At 40.1% G+C, this 17,166-nt stretch overlaps 3 protein-coding genes across 4 annotated transcripts; 2 read left to right on the forward strand and 1 right to left on the reverse strand.

Moving 5' to 3' along the window:
- Nucleotides 1–1,413: 1,413 nt before the first annotated feature.
- On the forward strand, nucleotides 1,414–6,772 carry LOC115812259 (kinesin-like protein KIF20A). The gene is made up of 18 exons (XM_030774745.1): nucleotides 1,414–1,539; nucleotides 1,659–1,754; nucleotides 1,852–1,971; nucleotides 2,234–2,372; nucleotides 2,522–2,706; nucleotides 3,023–3,116; nucleotides 3,198–3,377; nucleotides 3,751–3,862; nucleotides 4,189–4,251; nucleotides 4,360–4,506; nucleotides 4,669–4,834; nucleotides 5,043–5,222; nucleotides 5,308–5,447; nucleotides 5,704–5,869; nucleotides 5,956–6,085; nucleotides 6,163–6,236; nucleotides 6,318–6,437; nucleotides 6,545–6,772. The coding sequence occupies exons 1-18, from the start codon at nucleotides 1,414–1,416 to the stop codon at nucleotides 6,770–6,772; spliced, it is 2,466 nt and encodes an 821-aa protein (XP_030630605.1).
- An 867-nt stretch (nucleotides 6,773–7,639) lies between these two features.
- On the reverse strand, nucleotides 7,640–11,369 carry LOC115811722 (transcription factor BTF3 homolog 4-like). 2 transcript variants are annotated; one of them, XM_030774051.1, is made up of 6 exons: nucleotides 11,294–11,369; nucleotides 10,368–10,426; nucleotides 9,379–9,492; nucleotides 8,754–8,955; nucleotides 8,281–8,346; nucleotides 7,640–8,152 (listed from the first exon to the last, which is right to left on the reverse strand). In XM_030774051.1, exons 2-6 carry the CDS (start codon nucleotides 10,419–10,421, stop codon nucleotides 8,106–8,108), a joined length of 483 nt encoding a protein of 160 aa, XP_030629911.1. In that variant the 5' UTR covers nucleotides 10,422–10,426; nucleotides 11,294–11,369; the 3' UTR covers nucleotides 7,640–8,105. The 2 variants fall into 2 exon arrangements, with proteins under 2 accessions (XP_030629911.1, XP_030629912.1); XM_030774052.1 differs by lacking the exon at nucleotides 11,294–11,369 and having other exon boundaries at nucleotides 10,368–10,430.
- Nucleotides 11,370–12,156: 787 nt separating this feature from the next.
- On the forward strand, nucleotides 12,157–17,120 carry txndc12 (thioredoxin domain containing 12 (endoplasmic reticulum)). Its single transcript, XM_030775275.1, has 7 exons — nucleotides 12,157–12,322; nucleotides 12,839–12,899; nucleotides 13,162–13,214; nucleotides 15,051–15,124; nucleotides 15,380–15,449; nucleotides 15,851–15,934; nucleotides 16,261–17,120. The coding sequence occupies exons 1-7, from the start codon at nucleotides 12,235–12,237 to the stop codon at nucleotides 16,323–16,325; spliced, it is 495 nt and encodes a 164-aa protein (XP_030631135.1). The 5' UTR covers nucleotides 12,157–12,234; the 3' UTR covers nucleotides 16,326–17,120.
- The last annotated feature ends 46 nt before the right edge of the window (nucleotides 17,121–17,166 follow it).

A 17,166-nucleotide genomic window follows, 5' to 3' on the forward strand; every position in this document is an offset into this window, starting at 1 on the left:
ATCATTCATCATCATAGTTCCCACCAGAGGTCACCGGTGCACTTCTGTGCAGATCCCATGAATTGAAAATAACTCAAAGACACTAGTATCTGGAGCGTAATTCTAAGTATTTCAGAATAGTTTGCGAGTTTAAGTACAAATCTCCACAGGTGCGGGAATCATCGTGTTTTGAATTAAATGTCTTGACGTTTCAATATCTCTTCACAGTGGAAACCGATCATGCTGAAAGTGTTAGCTCTCTTACGTGCATGGTGTGAATTGTCTGATTTTAGAATGAATAAATTTTGTGTGTTTGATAATTCATCTGTTCTGTATTGTGGTAATCTATTTAACAAAAACTAATGATTGAACTTTATAGAATTTATGTGCTCTGGATGTATGTTAGTTAACTATATTTATATTTTTGTCTTATGTTCAGGAGGCATACTCATGTCTGTAATTATAAATAAAAGATTTTTTTTAATATAATTTTGCGCATTTAATGTGTAATTCAGATTAATTAGATAAGCTCTTATTAATGTTTTGTCACATCATATGATACCAGATTTTTCCAGCTTAAGATTTTATGAAGCAACTTCTATCTTAGGTTATACAGTAACCAAAATTTTTCTATCTGTCCTGCATTTCTCAGACTGCCCTTGAACCTAAGGTCAGGCAATTAGCATAGACGGCATGGATGAAATCATTACAAATCACCCCCACCTGTTCATAATTAACAAACAAACAGGTAAATTCATTTACAGGGGTGAAAAAGCAAAGAGAGCTTCCGTGCTGCAAATTATACAGTTATTGGAAAGGCAAATGCAAAACCATGCACAAAACATGCACAATAGCCAAATGAACTTTTCTGGGAAGAGGTAACTTTGAAGTGAACATCCTTGAAATTTTGTAATAAGGAACCACATCAGAGTCTTCCATTCACCAAATACTTCAATAATCTTTAGGACTCAAAAATCCATGAAAGAGCTGCAGATGTGAAAACAGTTTTTAAAAAGAAGAAAAGAAAGAGACATCTAGTAAAGCATGAAATCAGCCTCCACCCAGCTGGTGACAGTTTGATCCAGTTGCAATGGTGAATTTGTCAGTGGGCTGGGCTGACACTGAGCAGCTAATTGTTGATAAATCTTGATTGGTAGGATGCTATTGTAGGTGAGATGCGATTGCTGACCTTGTTAGTGATTGCTGATAATACTGCTCATCCTAGTTTAGCAGTTTGCTTGACAGCCAGAAGCCTGCTTAACACTCTATTAATGCACCATATCCGATAGACTAGTTTAAACAAACTAGTTGCTATTTGAATATTGCACTCTCTGACTAGTTTTTGCCCTTATTTGGTAAGCTCACACTTGCATACATTTCTGAAAACAATTAATTGTAACAGTTGTTTTGATGGCAGTTATTTTTTGGGTAGTCATGGCGACAGCAATCGATATGACACATGAGGGCGCAGAGCTGGGGGCAATGGAGTCGACGGCATGTGATCCACATCATATGCCACTTCCAGAACTTTCTGGGGTGTCCTCTATAGCTTCAGCACAGGTATTGACACCTTGTAGACAAGCAGTTCTATAGGTTATGGACTTTTCCAGTGTTCCTCAGGTCAGTAGTGGCCAAACCAGGACCTCTATCGTGTGTGTGTGTGTGTGTGTGTGTTTCAGAGTGAGCCTGCAGAAGGTCCAGAGCAACAGCAGCTGAAAGTTTACTTGAGAGTTCGCCCTTTCAGCAAGGAGGAGCTGGCAAAAAACGAGGACCAAGTATCTCTCTCACATGGCAACATGTGCTCAGAGTACAATTCAGTGCATAACTCTGTTATAATTTACGATTCTCATTCTCAGTCATTCTTCTCCTCAGGGTTGTGTCGTGTTAGAGAGTCCAGAAACTGTCTTACTCCAGGCCCCTAAAGGGTCAGCCTCCATGAAGAGCAGTGAGAGAGGCATCACTCAGCAGCTGCACAAATTCAGCTTCTCACAGGTGTACACACACACGCACACACGCACGCACGCATGCGTGCAAAACATTACAACTGGAGAAGTAATGGTGTTGCAGTACCATCTGTTAGCTTTTTAAGTGACATTCAAAAAATGCATGTAAAAAGCAAATACTAGCAAAGTCTGTCCAGTACCTAAAACGTTCTTTTTCTTTACTCCAGGTTTGTCCAAATCCCTGCTCTTGAACATACAGTTGTTCCAAATATTTTTTGTACCATTGTCTTTGACTTGTGTGTGGGATGTAGATCTTTGGACCAGAGGTGACTCAAGCAGACTTCTTTGATGGAACCATCAGCACTCAGGTGCAGGACTTCCTTCAGGGCAAAAACGCTCTAGTGTTCAGCTACGGTGTCACTAATGCTGGGAAAACTCACACAATACAGGGTAAGACACTCCTGCACATATATAAATTATACATGGTCTAAATGGCGCGCACACACAATTTATACAGGATTAGTAACGGACTGCACAGTTGTTATAGACTCCCTGTACTACTCTAAATGACCTCTGTTCTCTGTGATGTTTGTGTGTAGGTTCTTTGAAGGACCCTGGTATTCTTCCACGTGCTCTGGATGTAACATTCAGGTACGTCAGTGGGCGGAAGTATGAAAATATGGACCTGAAGCCATATCTGAGTGTAGATGTGCAGCGATTAGACTCCGATCAGCTCAAAACTGAGAGGAATACGAAGGCAACACTGCTCAACTTGCTTAAAGAGGTACTGAGAATGCTCATCAGTCTGTGGTAAATTGACCAAAACCTAAACAAAACATTACAACTGGAGAAGTAATGCTTTTGCAGTACCATCTGTTAGCTTGTTAAGCGATATTCAAAAAAATGCCTGTAAAAATAATCATATCTTTAACCAACCTCTAACAGTCAGAATGGAACCGCACAATCTGGCAGGTTTGTGAGAGGTTGCACTGCAGTGAAACCACAACACTGTGTGAGGAAGATCACTTAAAAGTGGTTAACTTTGTGTGTGTGTGTGTGTGTGTGTGTGTGTGTGTGTGTGTGTGTACGCACGCACTCAGGAGTCTGAGCCTCCAAAACCCAGCAGGTCAAGAAGTTCCTCCATGTCCTCTGTGTCTAGTCTGTCTTTTTCCGGTGTCTCCTATGACCAAACAGGTAAAAACTGATAAGAGCATCAAACTGGGGGATTCTATTGATAACAGGAATCAACATCTCTCTCCCTTATACCCCCCTCAGTGGACAGTGCAGATGCCGCTGGTGACGGGATGCAGTGCGTCTTCTCCGTGTGGGTAGCTTCCTACGAGATCTACAACGAGTACATTTATGATCTCCTGCAGGCTCCCCCCACCACCAAGAGCAAGAAACGCCCTGCGCTTCGAGTGTGTGAGGATGGTGCCAAAAACCCCTACATCAGAGGTAGATATGTGTTCTTAGGCCATCCTACTACAGGGCTTTATCAGAACATTTAGCTCAGGAAAAGTACAACTGTTGATTCTTACTCTGTGGCCCTCTTATCTCTTCCACCCCCCCCCCCCCCCCCCCCCCCCCCCAAGAGTCCCTCAGATAGTCTAGATTCTTTTATGAATGCAAATCTGATATTGACCTGAGAATTAGGTCTTGGATTCACAGTGCTTTTCATAAGGCTGGCGTTCCTACCAATTTAAAAAAAAAAAAAAAAAAATTGCAAAACAAGAGATTGCTGCTGTCTCAAACAGACATTTGAATCATGTTGCACATGTATGTGTGTGTTTTTTTTTGGTCCTTTTTTTTTTTTTCCTTTGTGCATCAGATCTGACGTGGGTTAATGTTCAGAGCGCAGAGGAGGCCAGTAAGATCCTCCATGTGGGAAACAAAAACCGCAGCGCTGCCTCCACCGTGATGAACCAGTCGTCCAGTAGAAGGCTGAGTGCTTTTTATTCCTGTCTTGCTCTAATGCTGCTCTGTGCATGCTTTCATTGTTCACAAGACAGCCTGCGCAAAAACTGCACATGCACAAACACACGCGCTCTGGGCAATCACGGCTGCTCTTGTGTGCTCCCGCCGTGCTTGTTTCGTTTCTGCCCTTTTTTGCCTTCGTCTCATCTGTGTCTTCTGTATTTACTGACACTTGATCTGGTCTTTGATCCAAGTTTCTACTTCTGTGTACATTTAGACAGAGCTGCTTAGTATAAATGCACTTCAGGTGAGGATGTGGTATCAAATTAAGAATATGTATTTCTGTTTACAGCCACAGCATCTTCACTATTAAACTGTTACGCATTGATGGAGCAGATATCCAGGGAATGTCAGAGTGAGTGTGTGTGTGTGTGTGTGTGTGTGTGTGTGTGTATATATATAATGTCTGATTGCTGTAGTCTCCAAAGAACATCATTTTGTCCTCTCTCTCTCTCTCTCTTAGGCTCACCTTGTGTGATCTCGCTGGTTCAGAGAGATGCAACAAAACTAAAACTTTTGGTGAACGTCTGAAAGAGGCAGGAAATATCAATAACTCGCTCCTAATTCTGGGAAAGTGCATCGCTGCCATGCGAAACAAGCAGAGTGACCGGTACATATGCGTATACACACACCACACACACGAAACCAGTCTAGACTGAGGTTGAAGAGCTGCTTTAGTTTGCTATACTTGTTAAGTCAGATATTTTGTTTAGGCTCTCTCTGGATAATGTGTGTGTGTGTGTGTGTGTGTGTGTGTGTGTGTGTGATTTAGTTCTAAGATCAGCCACATCCCGTTCAGAGAGAGTAAGCTGACACGGCTGTTTCAGGGTGTGTTTTGTGGGCGTGGTCGAGTCTCCATGATCATTAATATTAACCAGTGTGCCTCGACCTACGACGAGACACTACATGTCATGAAGTTCTCTGCCATTGCCAAGCAGGTGTGTATCTTGCATGACCATTATAATGGAAAAGATGAATTTCTGATGGTTCTTAAGCAATCTGTCATCATGGTATATTATGCCATCGTCACAATGCCGTGTGTGTGGCTTCATTATAACCCTGAGTATTGGGAGGTATCCGAGTACTTATCTGTAAACTGTATGGGTTACTTTGAACATGGTGTGTGAGTATGCATGCATTTGTTAGGTGGTACAGGTAATCCAGCCCCGCTCCTTGGAATCTCTGGCCCCACGCCTGGTTGGACGTAATGGAAAGCCCTTGATAAAAAATGGGGTGATTGACAACCAAGCAGTGGATGACTACTTGTCAGAAGATGAGCTCCTGGATGGAGAAGACGAAGCTGATATGTCAATATTACCACAGGAGGTAACATTACAATGCTGTCACAACATTTAGGTAACATTTAAAAAAAATGATCAAGCTCTCTGTCATTGGCTCTGTGTGCAAATAGGAGCTGATCAGTTTGCTGGAGGGCCTGCGTGAGAAGCTGCTCACTGAGCGCAGGAAGAACCTGGTTCAGGAGATTCAGATCCGTAGGGAGATGGGAGATGCTATAATCCAGCAGCTCATGGAGATGGAAGAGGCCCACAGGTGAGCTTGTGTGTATGTGTAAGAACTATTGCAAGTCAGCTATATCATAAAATAATGCATCATGTGTGTATGAAGTGGTAGCTGAATCGACTGAATGTTTAGCACTGTGAGGTGCAATTGAAATGGGTTGAAATCTTTGAAAGATACCATTTGACTTACCAACTATATTGGCATGGGAAAGAATTCGACTCTTCTTGAAAAGACAGAAGTGAATAGACCTGTCTAGGCAGACGTTTATGTAGAATGTATGTGATAGCTATCACATAGCAGACCTGAAGGAGAGCTACGAGGAGAAGAAGGAGAGCACGATGGAGATGTATAAGGAGGCCCTTAAGGAGTACGCCTATCACTGTGCTCAGGAGAGGCTGGATGAGGAGTATATACCTGTGGAGAAATACACCCTTGAACAAAACAAGGCAGAGGTACACACAAACACGACATACCATTTTCACACCTGCGTCCCCCAAACCATTGTCCAGTTTTATGACTGCATTTATTGTCCAATCAGGAGCTGCAGAAGAGACTGGCTGATTTGGAGCAGCAGCGTCATGGTACTGGAACCGGTTCCTCTGTAGTTTTTACGAAGGACAGCTCCACCCAGACCGACAAATTACCCCAAACTCCCACTCAAGACTCTGGTATGTCCTACATACCGTGTGTGTGTGTGTGTGTGTGTGTGTTTGCATGTGTAACATGTAGCATATTGTGTTGTCAGGGGATTCGGAACGCTGCAAACTGCTCTACAGGGAAAAGTGTGCAGTGGAGCAGTTGTGTGGAGAAAAACAAGGGGTAAGCAAAAGGGTAAATGGAAAAATAGAAAAGTTTCCCTTTTTCCTTCTCGCTTAACTCTGTTTCTGTTGCTCTGTCTAGCTGATTGTGTCCCTAGAGAAGCGCATTTGTGAGCTGAATGAGACTCTCCAGGAGGCTGGAGAGAGTTACTTGGAGAAGCTTGCCCAAATTCAAGAATTGCAGATCAGCCTTGCTGACAAGGTAGACCTCTGTGTGTGTGTGTGTGTGTGTGTGTGTGTGTGTGTGTGTGTGTACACACTTACAAAAATGCACATGAATATTAAAAAGAGCAAAAAATTGTTTTATAGGAACAAATAAAGAGGCGTTTGCAAGCTGATGTCACAGACAAGAAAGCAGAGCTCAGTGTTCTGAGAGAGGAGATGACTAAACTGTCCCTTGATTCTGAGAGGAAAATGAGGCCAAAACGGGGATTACTCGCAAGCATTGAGCTGGTGACAACACCACACAAAACAGCGCTGCGTCACGTTATCCGGAGATCTGTGAGGGCCACACCCTCAACGAGGAACAAATCCTAACTTATCCCAGAATTTCTTCTAGGCTTTTAATGATCTGTGACACTTTGCATTTTATATTTCCAATTATTTTAAGAACACTATACATCACTATTTATGATGACCTAAGATTCTTTTTTTTTTTTTTTTTTTTTAAATCCATTTTAATAACAAATGTTGTCCATTTGCTTTTGGTCAATTAAACACATGAAAAGAACTGCTGGTTTAAATTCACTTCCTGTCTACCAGTCATGCTGATTTCATTACTTTATCCACCCCTGACGTCCTTCAGATAATAGATTAATGGATCTTTAATTCCAACTTGAGTCACTCCTACATATAAATAAACTGCAAGCGTTTTTAATATAATTTAGTACTCCTGCCACAGACACTGTGATCCAGGTAAACTATGTGATGTTCAGACATCATGCTATATACACTTGATAAATCGTTAGCCATGTCTCAATACTGCAACATCTCCCTTTCATTTGCTTCTCTCCTTTATGACATCCGGGCCTGAGGAGTGAGGAAATGGATTTAAAAGTTCTGCTTTTGTTTTACAGGCCATTTACATTTGTGCTTTGAAATGGGCAAAACCACAAAAATGGATCATCTCCACATGTTATGGTCATGATGAGAACGAGTACATTTTATATTTTAAAAGCATGTCCAATTGTAATATGAAGAGACTAAAGGATACAGAGGGAAATAAATGTGACGCTGCATGAGGTTGTTGAAACAATTCCACGGTGTTTGCGGTCCAAGCTAAAGTTAAAGGCGGTCCAATGAAATATTAGAGTGTGCGACTTTTTTTTTTTTTTTTTTTTTTTGGCGCCAGGCAGTGTATTTCTCCATAAAATAATACAAAAACTACTTCTGCTAAGCCAGTTCTTCCTAACTTGCTTAACCTCCTTTTATTTATTTATTTTAACAATACATGTGTCCAAACCAAATTTTACTTCTTATGAAGAGTACAATCTTTTGTTCCTGTCAAATACAAAGGGAAAAAAAGGGAATCTGCATGATGTAGGGAAGAAAGTGAACACAAACATTAGTATATTTAATTCACCATTTTCCAAAAAAAAAAAAAAACCCTGACAATAACACTTCTCCCTAACCCTGGAGACTATGTCAAATATCTGGACTGTAGCATTTGGACCGAGGTGCCCATGGCCAAAGGCAGGATCCTACGGGTTGAAGGTTGGTAGAAAAAACAAAGTCTGTTTGGTTCTGCTGGAGTTGACTTTGATGATATCAGTGTAAAACATGATTGCTGGACTCGGGTTTTAAACACAGGTCTGTGTTCAGTCATCGTATGCACAGCTGCCGTATGAGTCCCCGTTAGGATACGGACGACTTAATTGGCTTCGTTCTTCGATGCCTCGTCAAAGTTTTCTACGAGATCTGTAAAGAAAAAAAATGTGGTTACAAACGGTGCATGTCACCTCTTATCTACTGTAAAACTAGAGATGAAGTGATATGAGGAGGTCATAAGAGTTAGAACTCAAGAGTGGGTCTGTAAAGGCCTTTACCTGGTACATCATCATCCTCCTCCTCTTCATCAGCATTCTTAGGTTTAGATGCTTTGCTGTCAAGAGCTACAAGAGAACGGGACAAATCAAATTGATTCTCATTTTATGAGTGCTAATTTCCTTAAACAGACCCCAGAACATATATGCATGAGAAAAAAAAGCTGGTAATTAAAAAACATTTAAAAAGGAAAAAAGAAATCAGAAAAAAAAAAATTGGTCTGTTCATCTGAATCTGTGCAAGCCTAAACACAGATCAACTCATCATTTGTGGAGCTGACGGAACCACCAAAGGGACAGGGAAAAGCAGGAGGAACTTAGTCAAAACACCTCTACCACTCTGTAGGAAATGGTTCAGTTCCACACCTATACATGCACCTCATCCTCATTTAAAATGACTCATGACATTACATAGACTACATAGGAACGACATAATGTCGTGTCCGTACGTGTGTGTGTGTGTGCAGTACACTCACCCTGCCGTGGGAGTTGCTCTGCCAGTTTGCGTAGACTAGACAGGCTGTCCGTACCCAGCTGGCTCAGGATACCGGGCAGCATCTCCGTGAGCTGCTTGGTCTCTCCGTGACCCGTGATGGCGAACGTGTTGGCCGACAGAGATGCCTGCACTTTGGGGTTGTTAAAGTGGATGACCGTGCCGTCGTCTTTGATCATGTTAACCTGGCAGGGGACACCATATCACAGCAACTGTTACTGGACACAGTAACCATGGTTACAGTTTTTACCGATCAGGCTGTCACAAAAGGCCAAAGACTGGTAAAATGAAGGTTTTATTAATAAATTTTCACATTGGATCAGGCTACACTGAGAATGAATGCAATATCCACATGCTTCAAAAATGAAATGAAATGAAATGAAATAAAAACTGAAGAAGTTGTTTACCAGAACTTAAACGTTTGGTGATATCAGTATCATATATGAGCGAAGACTATTTCTTATTAATCAGTGATGCAGATGCCCAATGATGAGTCACTTTAACACTTAATACTCTTCATATTCCTCCGTCTATTAAATAAGGGTGTTTCTGTGGAACTGTCTAAACTGTGGATCTTTGGTAAATTCATTGATATCAAACTGTCTTACCTCCTCTATACCTGCGATGTTGTTTACAGCAAGTTTCTTTAATGAACTTTGCAGTTTTTTATCATCAGCTGTTGCTGTTCTGTGAACAACCTTTTTCTTCCGGCGTGCTGTCCCCTACATGTGCCACAAAAAGGAAAGCAAAAAAAAAAGAAAGAAAGAAAAGAAAAGAAAAATCATATTTCAACAAACTTGATGAGCTAATAAATGACAGTCAGTGATAACAGTTTCTCCAAAGTGCACAACAGGAGCGTTGTTAACGGTCTCTAAATGCCTCTCCGCGTCCTTCTACTGCCATAACATCTGTATCTGACAAAATGTCATCACCAGTTTATGATGAAAGAGCCTTTAACATGGTTTGACATTCACGGTGACAGGAGCTACCCAGTCAGATTGGGGGGGGGGGGGGTTCAGAGGGGTGTCAGAGCTGAACAGCCCAAACATCTCTCCATAACAGGACTGCTGAGGTCAGAGGAAAACACAACAACAGGTAGCTGGGTCTTTCTCACATCCCCCATGGACGAAGCATAACTCTTAACATCATGCCTGTTAACTTTTCCCGGTGGAAACGGTTCAACTGATTTTTTATGTTGGTGGCATCACCATATCAGATGCTGGTCACATGAAGACATGTCTGTTACATAGGTCTATTTGTAAGTGAAGCTATCTCAAACACAAAAGAATGACCTCTGCCAAATTTGCACGAGTCTTTCTTGTAGGAAAAAAAAAAAATCATCACTAGTATAATCGATTATCACTTTTAAAGCTAATGCCAAGAGAAATGGTTGTAAAATACAACCAAAGGGCTGCATTCTGGAACCCTGGTTAGATCAATATGTGATGTGAGATTGCAAGGAAAAATAAATCTGGCTTTAAACTAAACATATTTGGTAAACTGGCAATTTAATAGTGATTTTAAAAATTATGATGAACCTAAAAAACTACTTTTTATCCATATAAACTTTGTAAAGATTATTATTTAAACAGCTTACTTTTCCACCTATCCGGACCTGGGCCTGTAGTTTGGCAAGCTTCTCTTGATTCATTATGCCTGAAAAAATAAAGACAAATAAAATAAAGACAAACGAATAACTCTGGATTTTAATTTGATCACATGCACAACAACAGGCACCCCATAAATGTACAAGGGAAACAAACTGAACTGTTCTTCCTCACAAAATAACACCGTATCTACTAAAATCTACTTAAGTCTGAAACTTGGAACAAAAAACATCTCCCAGACGTCTACACTAATACAAAACTTCCTTAATAGCACCTCAGAGTAAGTTGAGGTTGCTATGCAACTAGACCACTGAATGGCATGCGGGTTTACTTGAAAGTTGATAGCGACAGCTGAGGGTAGGCATCTGTCAGGGAACTACTGAACCAAATGATGAGAATATGAGCTAAGCAAAGATACCATAACTGAACGACAGAACTGAAATTTGTTTAGTGACAAAACAGAAATTCTGTAAACAGGACAGCATAGCTAATAAGCCAGCTGACATTAGCAAGCTTAGCTTAGGTTGGCAAATTAACTTGTAATGCAAACCCTCAGGTTATCCCATAGCACATTCTCCACCAGTCAAAATATTCGAGTCTACAAAGTGGTTGACTATATGTTTCTGACGGTGCTAGTTCAGTAAATTATAACTACTTTAGCTTTCTACGTTTGTTTCTTTGTACTATCCTTCGGGATGCGATGAGCTAACGTTAGTGCTAATAATGACATCAGCTAGCAAACCGAACTAATTTTCATAATATACTTAGACAACCTACGTAGCCGTGCTATTAACAGAGTCTGTTCCTCTTGAAAGTTCCATTAACATAAATTGCCTCAGATAATTGATGGTAAACATGCATATTGCTTAGCTAGCTGTGAGACCCCGGTAAATTCCCCTTTGCAAAGAGATCTTACCAGCTGAGATGACACGAGACTATTCCCACAGGGTGTACAGCAAGCACGCGGCGGATAAGGATGTTGCTAAAGAGTAGAAAACCTTTGTTGAGGACGTAGCGTAGTGTTTGACGTCATGGTTTGGCGTTGAACTCCTCGTGAGAGACGGTAAATAAATAAATAAAATTCAGAAAAAAATAAATAGATAAATGAATAAAATGAAATATAAAGCAAGAAAAAATATTCATTTATCTCTGAAGAAATCCAGGTTAATTTTTTAAAGTAATTACTCACTCGCTCTTTGTCACGTACATACTGTTGAAATGTAAAACAAAGTTCTACTAAATGTTTGTTGATTTATGTGGAACCTCAGTTTTGAATTGTAATCGTCTCGGACATTATCTTTCAATATTTTTATAGGAAAAGCGTGAGGCTGAATATGAGGTAGAATGCGAGGTGTACTTATTCATAAATCAAGGGCCAGAAATTTTCAGAAAAAAATGGTGTTGGAACTTGTATAAAGTGACAGGGCTATTGCTGTGACACAGTACAACACTGAACTTTTCTTTCTGTTAACTTATTTAGAGTTAAATCCTATGATAGCTCGCCCCTTAATAATATAACAACACTAACATCACTGAAAGACATTACTAAGAGAGACCAATGTTGTAGGCAATCTCGGACTGTCTAAAAGGCTCAGATGAATTTATTAGTAAAGCGTGATTACAAATTACGTAAAACAACCACTGGGTGTTCAAAATATTGTAGCCTACTGCACTGTATTTTATATACATTTCTTCTTTAACGCTTCCGTTGAGTCTTTTATTTTGACATGTTTCGAGCATGCAACCCGGATGTGAAGTAACTGCCTGCTGGATTCGAAGTCTGTTGCGGTACCTAGTGTAGTCGTCTGGTGTCGTCTATAATATTGCAGCTGCTTAGTTGATAAAACGTCAAATAAAATGCAGCCAGTTTTGCTGAACATTGCATTACTTTCATTTGTACCAGTTTTCCTCAGCGGGGAAGCTTCCGCCGATGGAAACGGGAGAGGTAAGCTACGTTAACCATTAGCTAGCTAGTTAGCTGCAGTGAATCAAGTGAACAAGCTTATGTCTCTAGGTTTCTGCAAGACAGCGGATTAATAATGTCCACTTTCTGAGAGTTCTCAAGATTTAAATCGAGGCTAGCCCTCTTCCACATGGTTTTCGGCCTAAAGGATTGCGACAGTGCTTTGGTTTTAAAGGGTAATACTGGTCAACCTTACAAATCAGTGTTGTATTAATGTGGGTCCTCAACTCATAATGGCATTGTCATGTCATTGCAACTAAACGTATGAAAGAACTGACCTGGAACCACAGAACGCAGGCAAGATGGCCTCTTTGTATCCTACATTTAGGTTTTATATTACTTGGGTGTGTTTCCTTTGTTCCCCGAACGTTGGTCGACCCGACTCTTTCGTTGTGTAAACAGGTAAATCAACCCGGAGATTAACTAACAGAGTACAGATATCTAGGTCTGTCGGAGGTGTACATGTCATCTTTTAAAGATGTTGTCGTGATATTACAGGATTTGGCGATCATATTCACTGGAGGACTCTGGAAGATGGAAAGAAAGAAGCCGAAGCAAGGTGTGGATTTTCTGTCGCTAGCTTTGTCAGTATTACAATAGGGGATAAATATTTCTGAAGGTTTATAGAGCTGCTACGTAATACAAAGAAACACAAGAAATGTTGCCATGGAGTGACTTGGATTTAGTGACACTCAAATTCTAATCATCTTGAATATTCTTGCTAGGCACATAGGCAGTAATAATGTCACTATAGTGCCTTTGTAGTGCTCTGTGCTGCCAGTCTGTCAGAAGTGTAACTTGATGTTTTGTCTTGTGCACAGCGGATTACCACTTATGGTGATCGTCCACAAGACCTGGTGTGGTGCCTGTAAAGGTATGAGTTCATGTGTGTTATTAACTTATCATTGTAAATCTGTATAAAAAAAAAACCCTGTGGGAAGGAAGAAAGTTTCAATTTATGGGTATGGGACTCTGAGGGAAAGTGCTGTGTAACTGTTGCTCAACTCGGACACGAATATGTTTGATCCCTAACACAAATGGTATGTAACATAGCAAGTTTAGCGTGTTCAGAGTTTCTCAATATGTTTCAAAGTTATATTGCATCACTGAACCACAATTCTTCAGTCAGGCCGAATTAACGGCACAATGGTAGTTGACTTAGGGGTTTTTTTTTTCAATAGGATCCTGTTTTCCACAGAAAAAGAAAGACAGGCATTGTTTCACATGGATCACATTCATTATTATCTTTGCTTTATTTAAATATTCTTTAAACTAGCAATGGAAGTGGGGGGGGGGGGGCAATAATTGTGACCTACACATTCCTGTTTCCCTTGGTTATAAGTATGGGACGATACATTGACCAAACTCCCTTAGTCATTCCTCAATATCACATTTCTTAACATAGAAAATAGCTGATACATGATAAAGTGAATTTTATCCAGAACTTTTTGCTCATATTGGGAATATTTCTGAAGGGCACCATGTTTGCCTTGTGGCAAAATCAACACAGTCCACAGGATTGTCCAGAAAAAGTGATGCTGTGTTACCTTGAGACGCCAAAAGTTTCTGTGTGTTTGGAAGAGTTTGCTTCAATTCAGGCTGCTCTGAATAGGCTAGATGTGGTGCATAAATGACCAGAGCATGTTGCTGACTTAAACATTGAGCCATGCTACATGGTATGCTCCACTGATCCTGAGGTTAACCTGAATGTAAGGGCCAAGAGTGTTCGATCAAAAGTGGAAGAAAATCTTCCTGTGTCATCATTTGGGCCCACTTGTTCAAAAGTAATCTGATCGGATTTCAGCTGTCGGATTGGATCAAATCTTGAAAATGGGTTGTTCAAAAGAAAAAAAGGATTTTGAAATGGGATTACATCATGTAATCCAGTCTTGGTTTTGATTGTATGCGTTGCTCAAAACTTTTTAGTAGAACTGGGATACCTTTGATCCAAAAAATCAGGATTATCCTGATCCCAGCAGGAGAGTGAATTCAGGGTGGATTTCAGGAACAAAATGTAATAAAACCTTAAAATCGGTCAAATAATACAACATTTGTATCATGTGGTATATATACATTTATTTCTATTTTGTACTTGATTTGTTTAACCATTACAGCGATAAAGTAGAGATCAGGCTACCTATTAAGCCTTTGAGTATGTTAAAGTAATAATAAAAAAAAGGGATTTTGTCTCCATAAAATAATCAGCTGTCAATATGAAACAAAAATAATGCATTTAATTTTAGCTGTCATTTATCATTGTATATTAATTACAATGACGCAATCATCAGAGATAAACCAGTAAAAAGTAGTTTCTAACAACTGCCTAAGTTAGTTTCTAACAATTTCTGTCTCTTCAAATAAAAACACTTAAAGTGGCCGCACACTGGCTGTTCTACCTGTTGTTCTTTACATAGCTAGTACCCAACATTGTGATATGCGGTCCCATTTAGAGCACTGGCAGTCCAGATTTGGTAATCTTGAAAAGTTTGTATCTGGATCAGGGTGATCAAATCCAATGTTGCTTTGAAAAACCGGCACAAAAATAAAATGGATTACCTGAGATTACCTGATCCTGGATAGCCAAGCATGGGGTTTCCAAAGCCGGATCATTCTGATCCAGATTAAACTTTTTGAACAATTGGGCCACGGTTTTTTCCTCTTTATTCATTATAACGTGATTTAACTGACTCTAATTTTCATGTTTCATCAGCACTGAAACCTAAAATTGCTGAATCCAAGGAGATCTCTGAGTTGGCTCACAACTTCGTCATGGTAAATTTAGAGGTGAGCTTGCATGAGCAGCTGCAATTACTTTACTGATAAAGTTAAAACTCTGAGGAATGAATTGCATACTGTCCAGACATGTATATAAGACTACTCTGCCAATGGCTTATTCTGAATGTCTACTTCTCAGGCTTTGCCCTTTCAGTGGTATCATCCATGAGTGTCCTGTGTTGTTATGATTTAAGAAATGGCTAAAGAAATTCATACATTTTTGTTTGCGGTCCCTTACACAGCCAGTGTTTGTTTTGTCTCTAGGATGAGGAGGAGCCAAAAGAGGAGGCCTTCAGCCCAGATGGTGGATACATTCCAAGAATTCTTTTCCTCGGTAAGGGAGTACAGGCAAGCTTGTGGAAATGGAGCTATCACTCTTCAAAGGGAGAGTAAACACCCTTGTAACATCTAACAGGAAAAGGCGATATTGGTTCAGGATCATTTCCCCGTGCTTACCATTCCACATTTATTGTATTATTTCAGATTAGTGTGATTCTTCTGTGTTACCAGTTACACAGATGGCCGTTCACCATTACACGTTATACGAACACGTGTTGTAGCATTTGCTATATTTCTGCTGTTGTCTGGTGATGAGTGATGTGATGATAAACAGTATGAAAGCTCAGCTTGGTTATGCAGAGTTTGGGATCACGTTAAGGATTTTTACAATGGAAATGAGTGGTGTTTTGTGTTAAATGCGTGAATAATGATGATCTTATGTTTGTCTTCTGTCAGATCCCCGTGGGAAAGTCCATCCCGAAATTACCAATAAAAATGGAAATCCAAACTACAAGTATTTCTACAGCAACGCAGACCACGGTAACTTATTATGAGAACTTAAATATGCTCACGTACAGCTAACAGTACAGAGGTCACATAAAGTAACACTGCATTCTCTATGTTTTAAGCACCAATGTGTGTGTTTGTGTGTGTGTGTGCACTGATTTCAGTTAGTTTACTTGAGTTTGGATACAAAGCTCATTTCAGCTGACTGATGGTATACATTTTATCGGAGAGAATGTACTGTGATCCATTTCCATACAACAACAGTGATGTTTTTGCTGTCAGCATTACTTAGTGATAATGTGAGTTCAGTCATGATGGTAAAAAGGACTGTTGTAACGCCAGACTTGGTTGTATTGCAGTTGTGGCTGCCATGAAAGAGGCTCAGGAGAAGCTGACTGGTGACACCTTCAGAGATGAACTGTGAGAGAAAGGTGCAGGAAGGCTTTTCGTAAAGAAAGTCCACTACGCCTCGTTAAAGTCATTGGGCGAAGAATCCATCTCATACCTCAGTTTCTCAAGTCGATTCCTTTTGGCCTGTAGGTACTGTTTAATACATGGGCTCCCATCTAAAGCCAAGCCAGATGAATAACACACTAACTCTTTTTATTTTAGTCTCTTTCCTGTTTGTCTCTTCACTCTTGGGAACCAAAGCGTGCCGTCCATTTGTCAAAACAGGTGCTGAAGGATTTGGGTTTTTCAGTGTTGTATATTATGGTAGTCACGTTGATGCTCCCTCATGACTTTTGTCATAAATATAATTTAGGTGTTAAGCACATGGTCGATTATACGAGGAACACATTAAAAGACACTGCACGTGTTTGTGCAGCATAAGTTCCTTTTGTTTGATACACTCATGTATTGACCATGAATTGATGGTCCTGTGCTTCCAAGTCCATTGCTCTGCTGCTCTCTAACATTGGACAGCCATGTAAAAATGAAAGGCCTTGAATTCTTATTCCCACAACCTCACTACTGTAAACCAGAGTTGGAATATCCTGTTTTTCTCAACTTCATACTCCTGTTGTCGTAAAAAAAAAAAAAGAAGAAGAACAATAACTACAATTTGTTAAATCCTGCCAATTTTGTGGAATTTACTAGCAAAATATAGATTTACATTTTGGTTTTATAAGATGAACTTTACTGTAGAAGATGCCTGAATGTGAAAGTGAATCAAACTGGCGTTGCCAAAGTCTTGCATTTTGAAGAGGGAATTATCTGTGTGCTTAAAGTGTCTTTTGCCATACTGTATTTTTTACATGTATGTA

The sequence above is a fragment of the Chanos chanos genome, chromosome 5, assembly GCF_902362185.1.
Source record: "Chanos chanos chromosome 5, fChaCha1.1, whole genome shotgun sequence".
Taxonomy (NCBI): Eukaryota; Metazoa; Chordata; class Actinopteri; order Gonorynchiformes; family Chanidae; genus Chanos; species Chanos chanos.

What these genes read in the sequence shown, in the direction of transcription:
- txndc12 (XM_030775275.1), top strand. Translation starts at nt 12,235, where the DNA reads ATGCAGCCAGTTTTGCTGAACATTGCATTACTTTCATTTGTACCAGTT. An exon ending in AAGAAAGAAGCCGAAGCAAG is followed by an intron (nt 12,900 to 13,161) that starts GTGTGGATTTTC and finishes TCTTGTGCACAG; the next exon opens with CGGATTACCACTTATGGTGA. An exon ending in TCGTCATGGTAAATTTAGAG is followed by an intron (nt 15,125 to 15,379) that starts GTGAGCTTGCAT and finishes TTTTGTCTCTAG; the next exon opens with GATGAGGAGGAGCCAAAAGA.
- LOC115811722 (XM_030774051.1), bottom strand. Translation starts at nt 10,421, where the DNA reads ATGAATCAAGAGAAGCTTGCCAAACTACAGGCCCAGGTCCGGATAGGT. An exon ending in AGGTCCGGATAGGTGGAAAA is followed by an intron (nt 9,493 to 10,367) that starts GTAAGCTGTTTA and finishes TGGCACATGTAG; the next exon opens with GGGACAGCACGCCGGAAGAA. An exon ending in ACATCGCAGGTATAGAGGAG is followed by an intron (nt 8,956 to 9,378) that starts GTAAGACAGTTT and finishes GTCCCCTGCCAG; the next exon opens with GTTAACATGATCAAAGACGA.
- LOC115812259 (XM_030774745.1), top strand. Translation starts at nt 1,414, where the DNA reads ATGGCGACAGCAATCGATATGACACATGAGGGCGCAGAGCTGGGGGCA. An exon ending in AACCAGTCGTCCAGTAGAAG is followed by an intron (nt 3,863 to 4,188) that starts GCTGAGTGCTTT and finishes TTCTGTTTACAG; the next exon opens with CCACAGCATCTTCACTATTA. An exon ending in AGATCAGCCTTGCTGACAAG is followed by an intron (nt 6,438 to 6,544) that starts GTAGACCTCTGT and finishes ATTGTTTTATAG; the next exon opens with GAACAAATAAAGAGGCGTTT.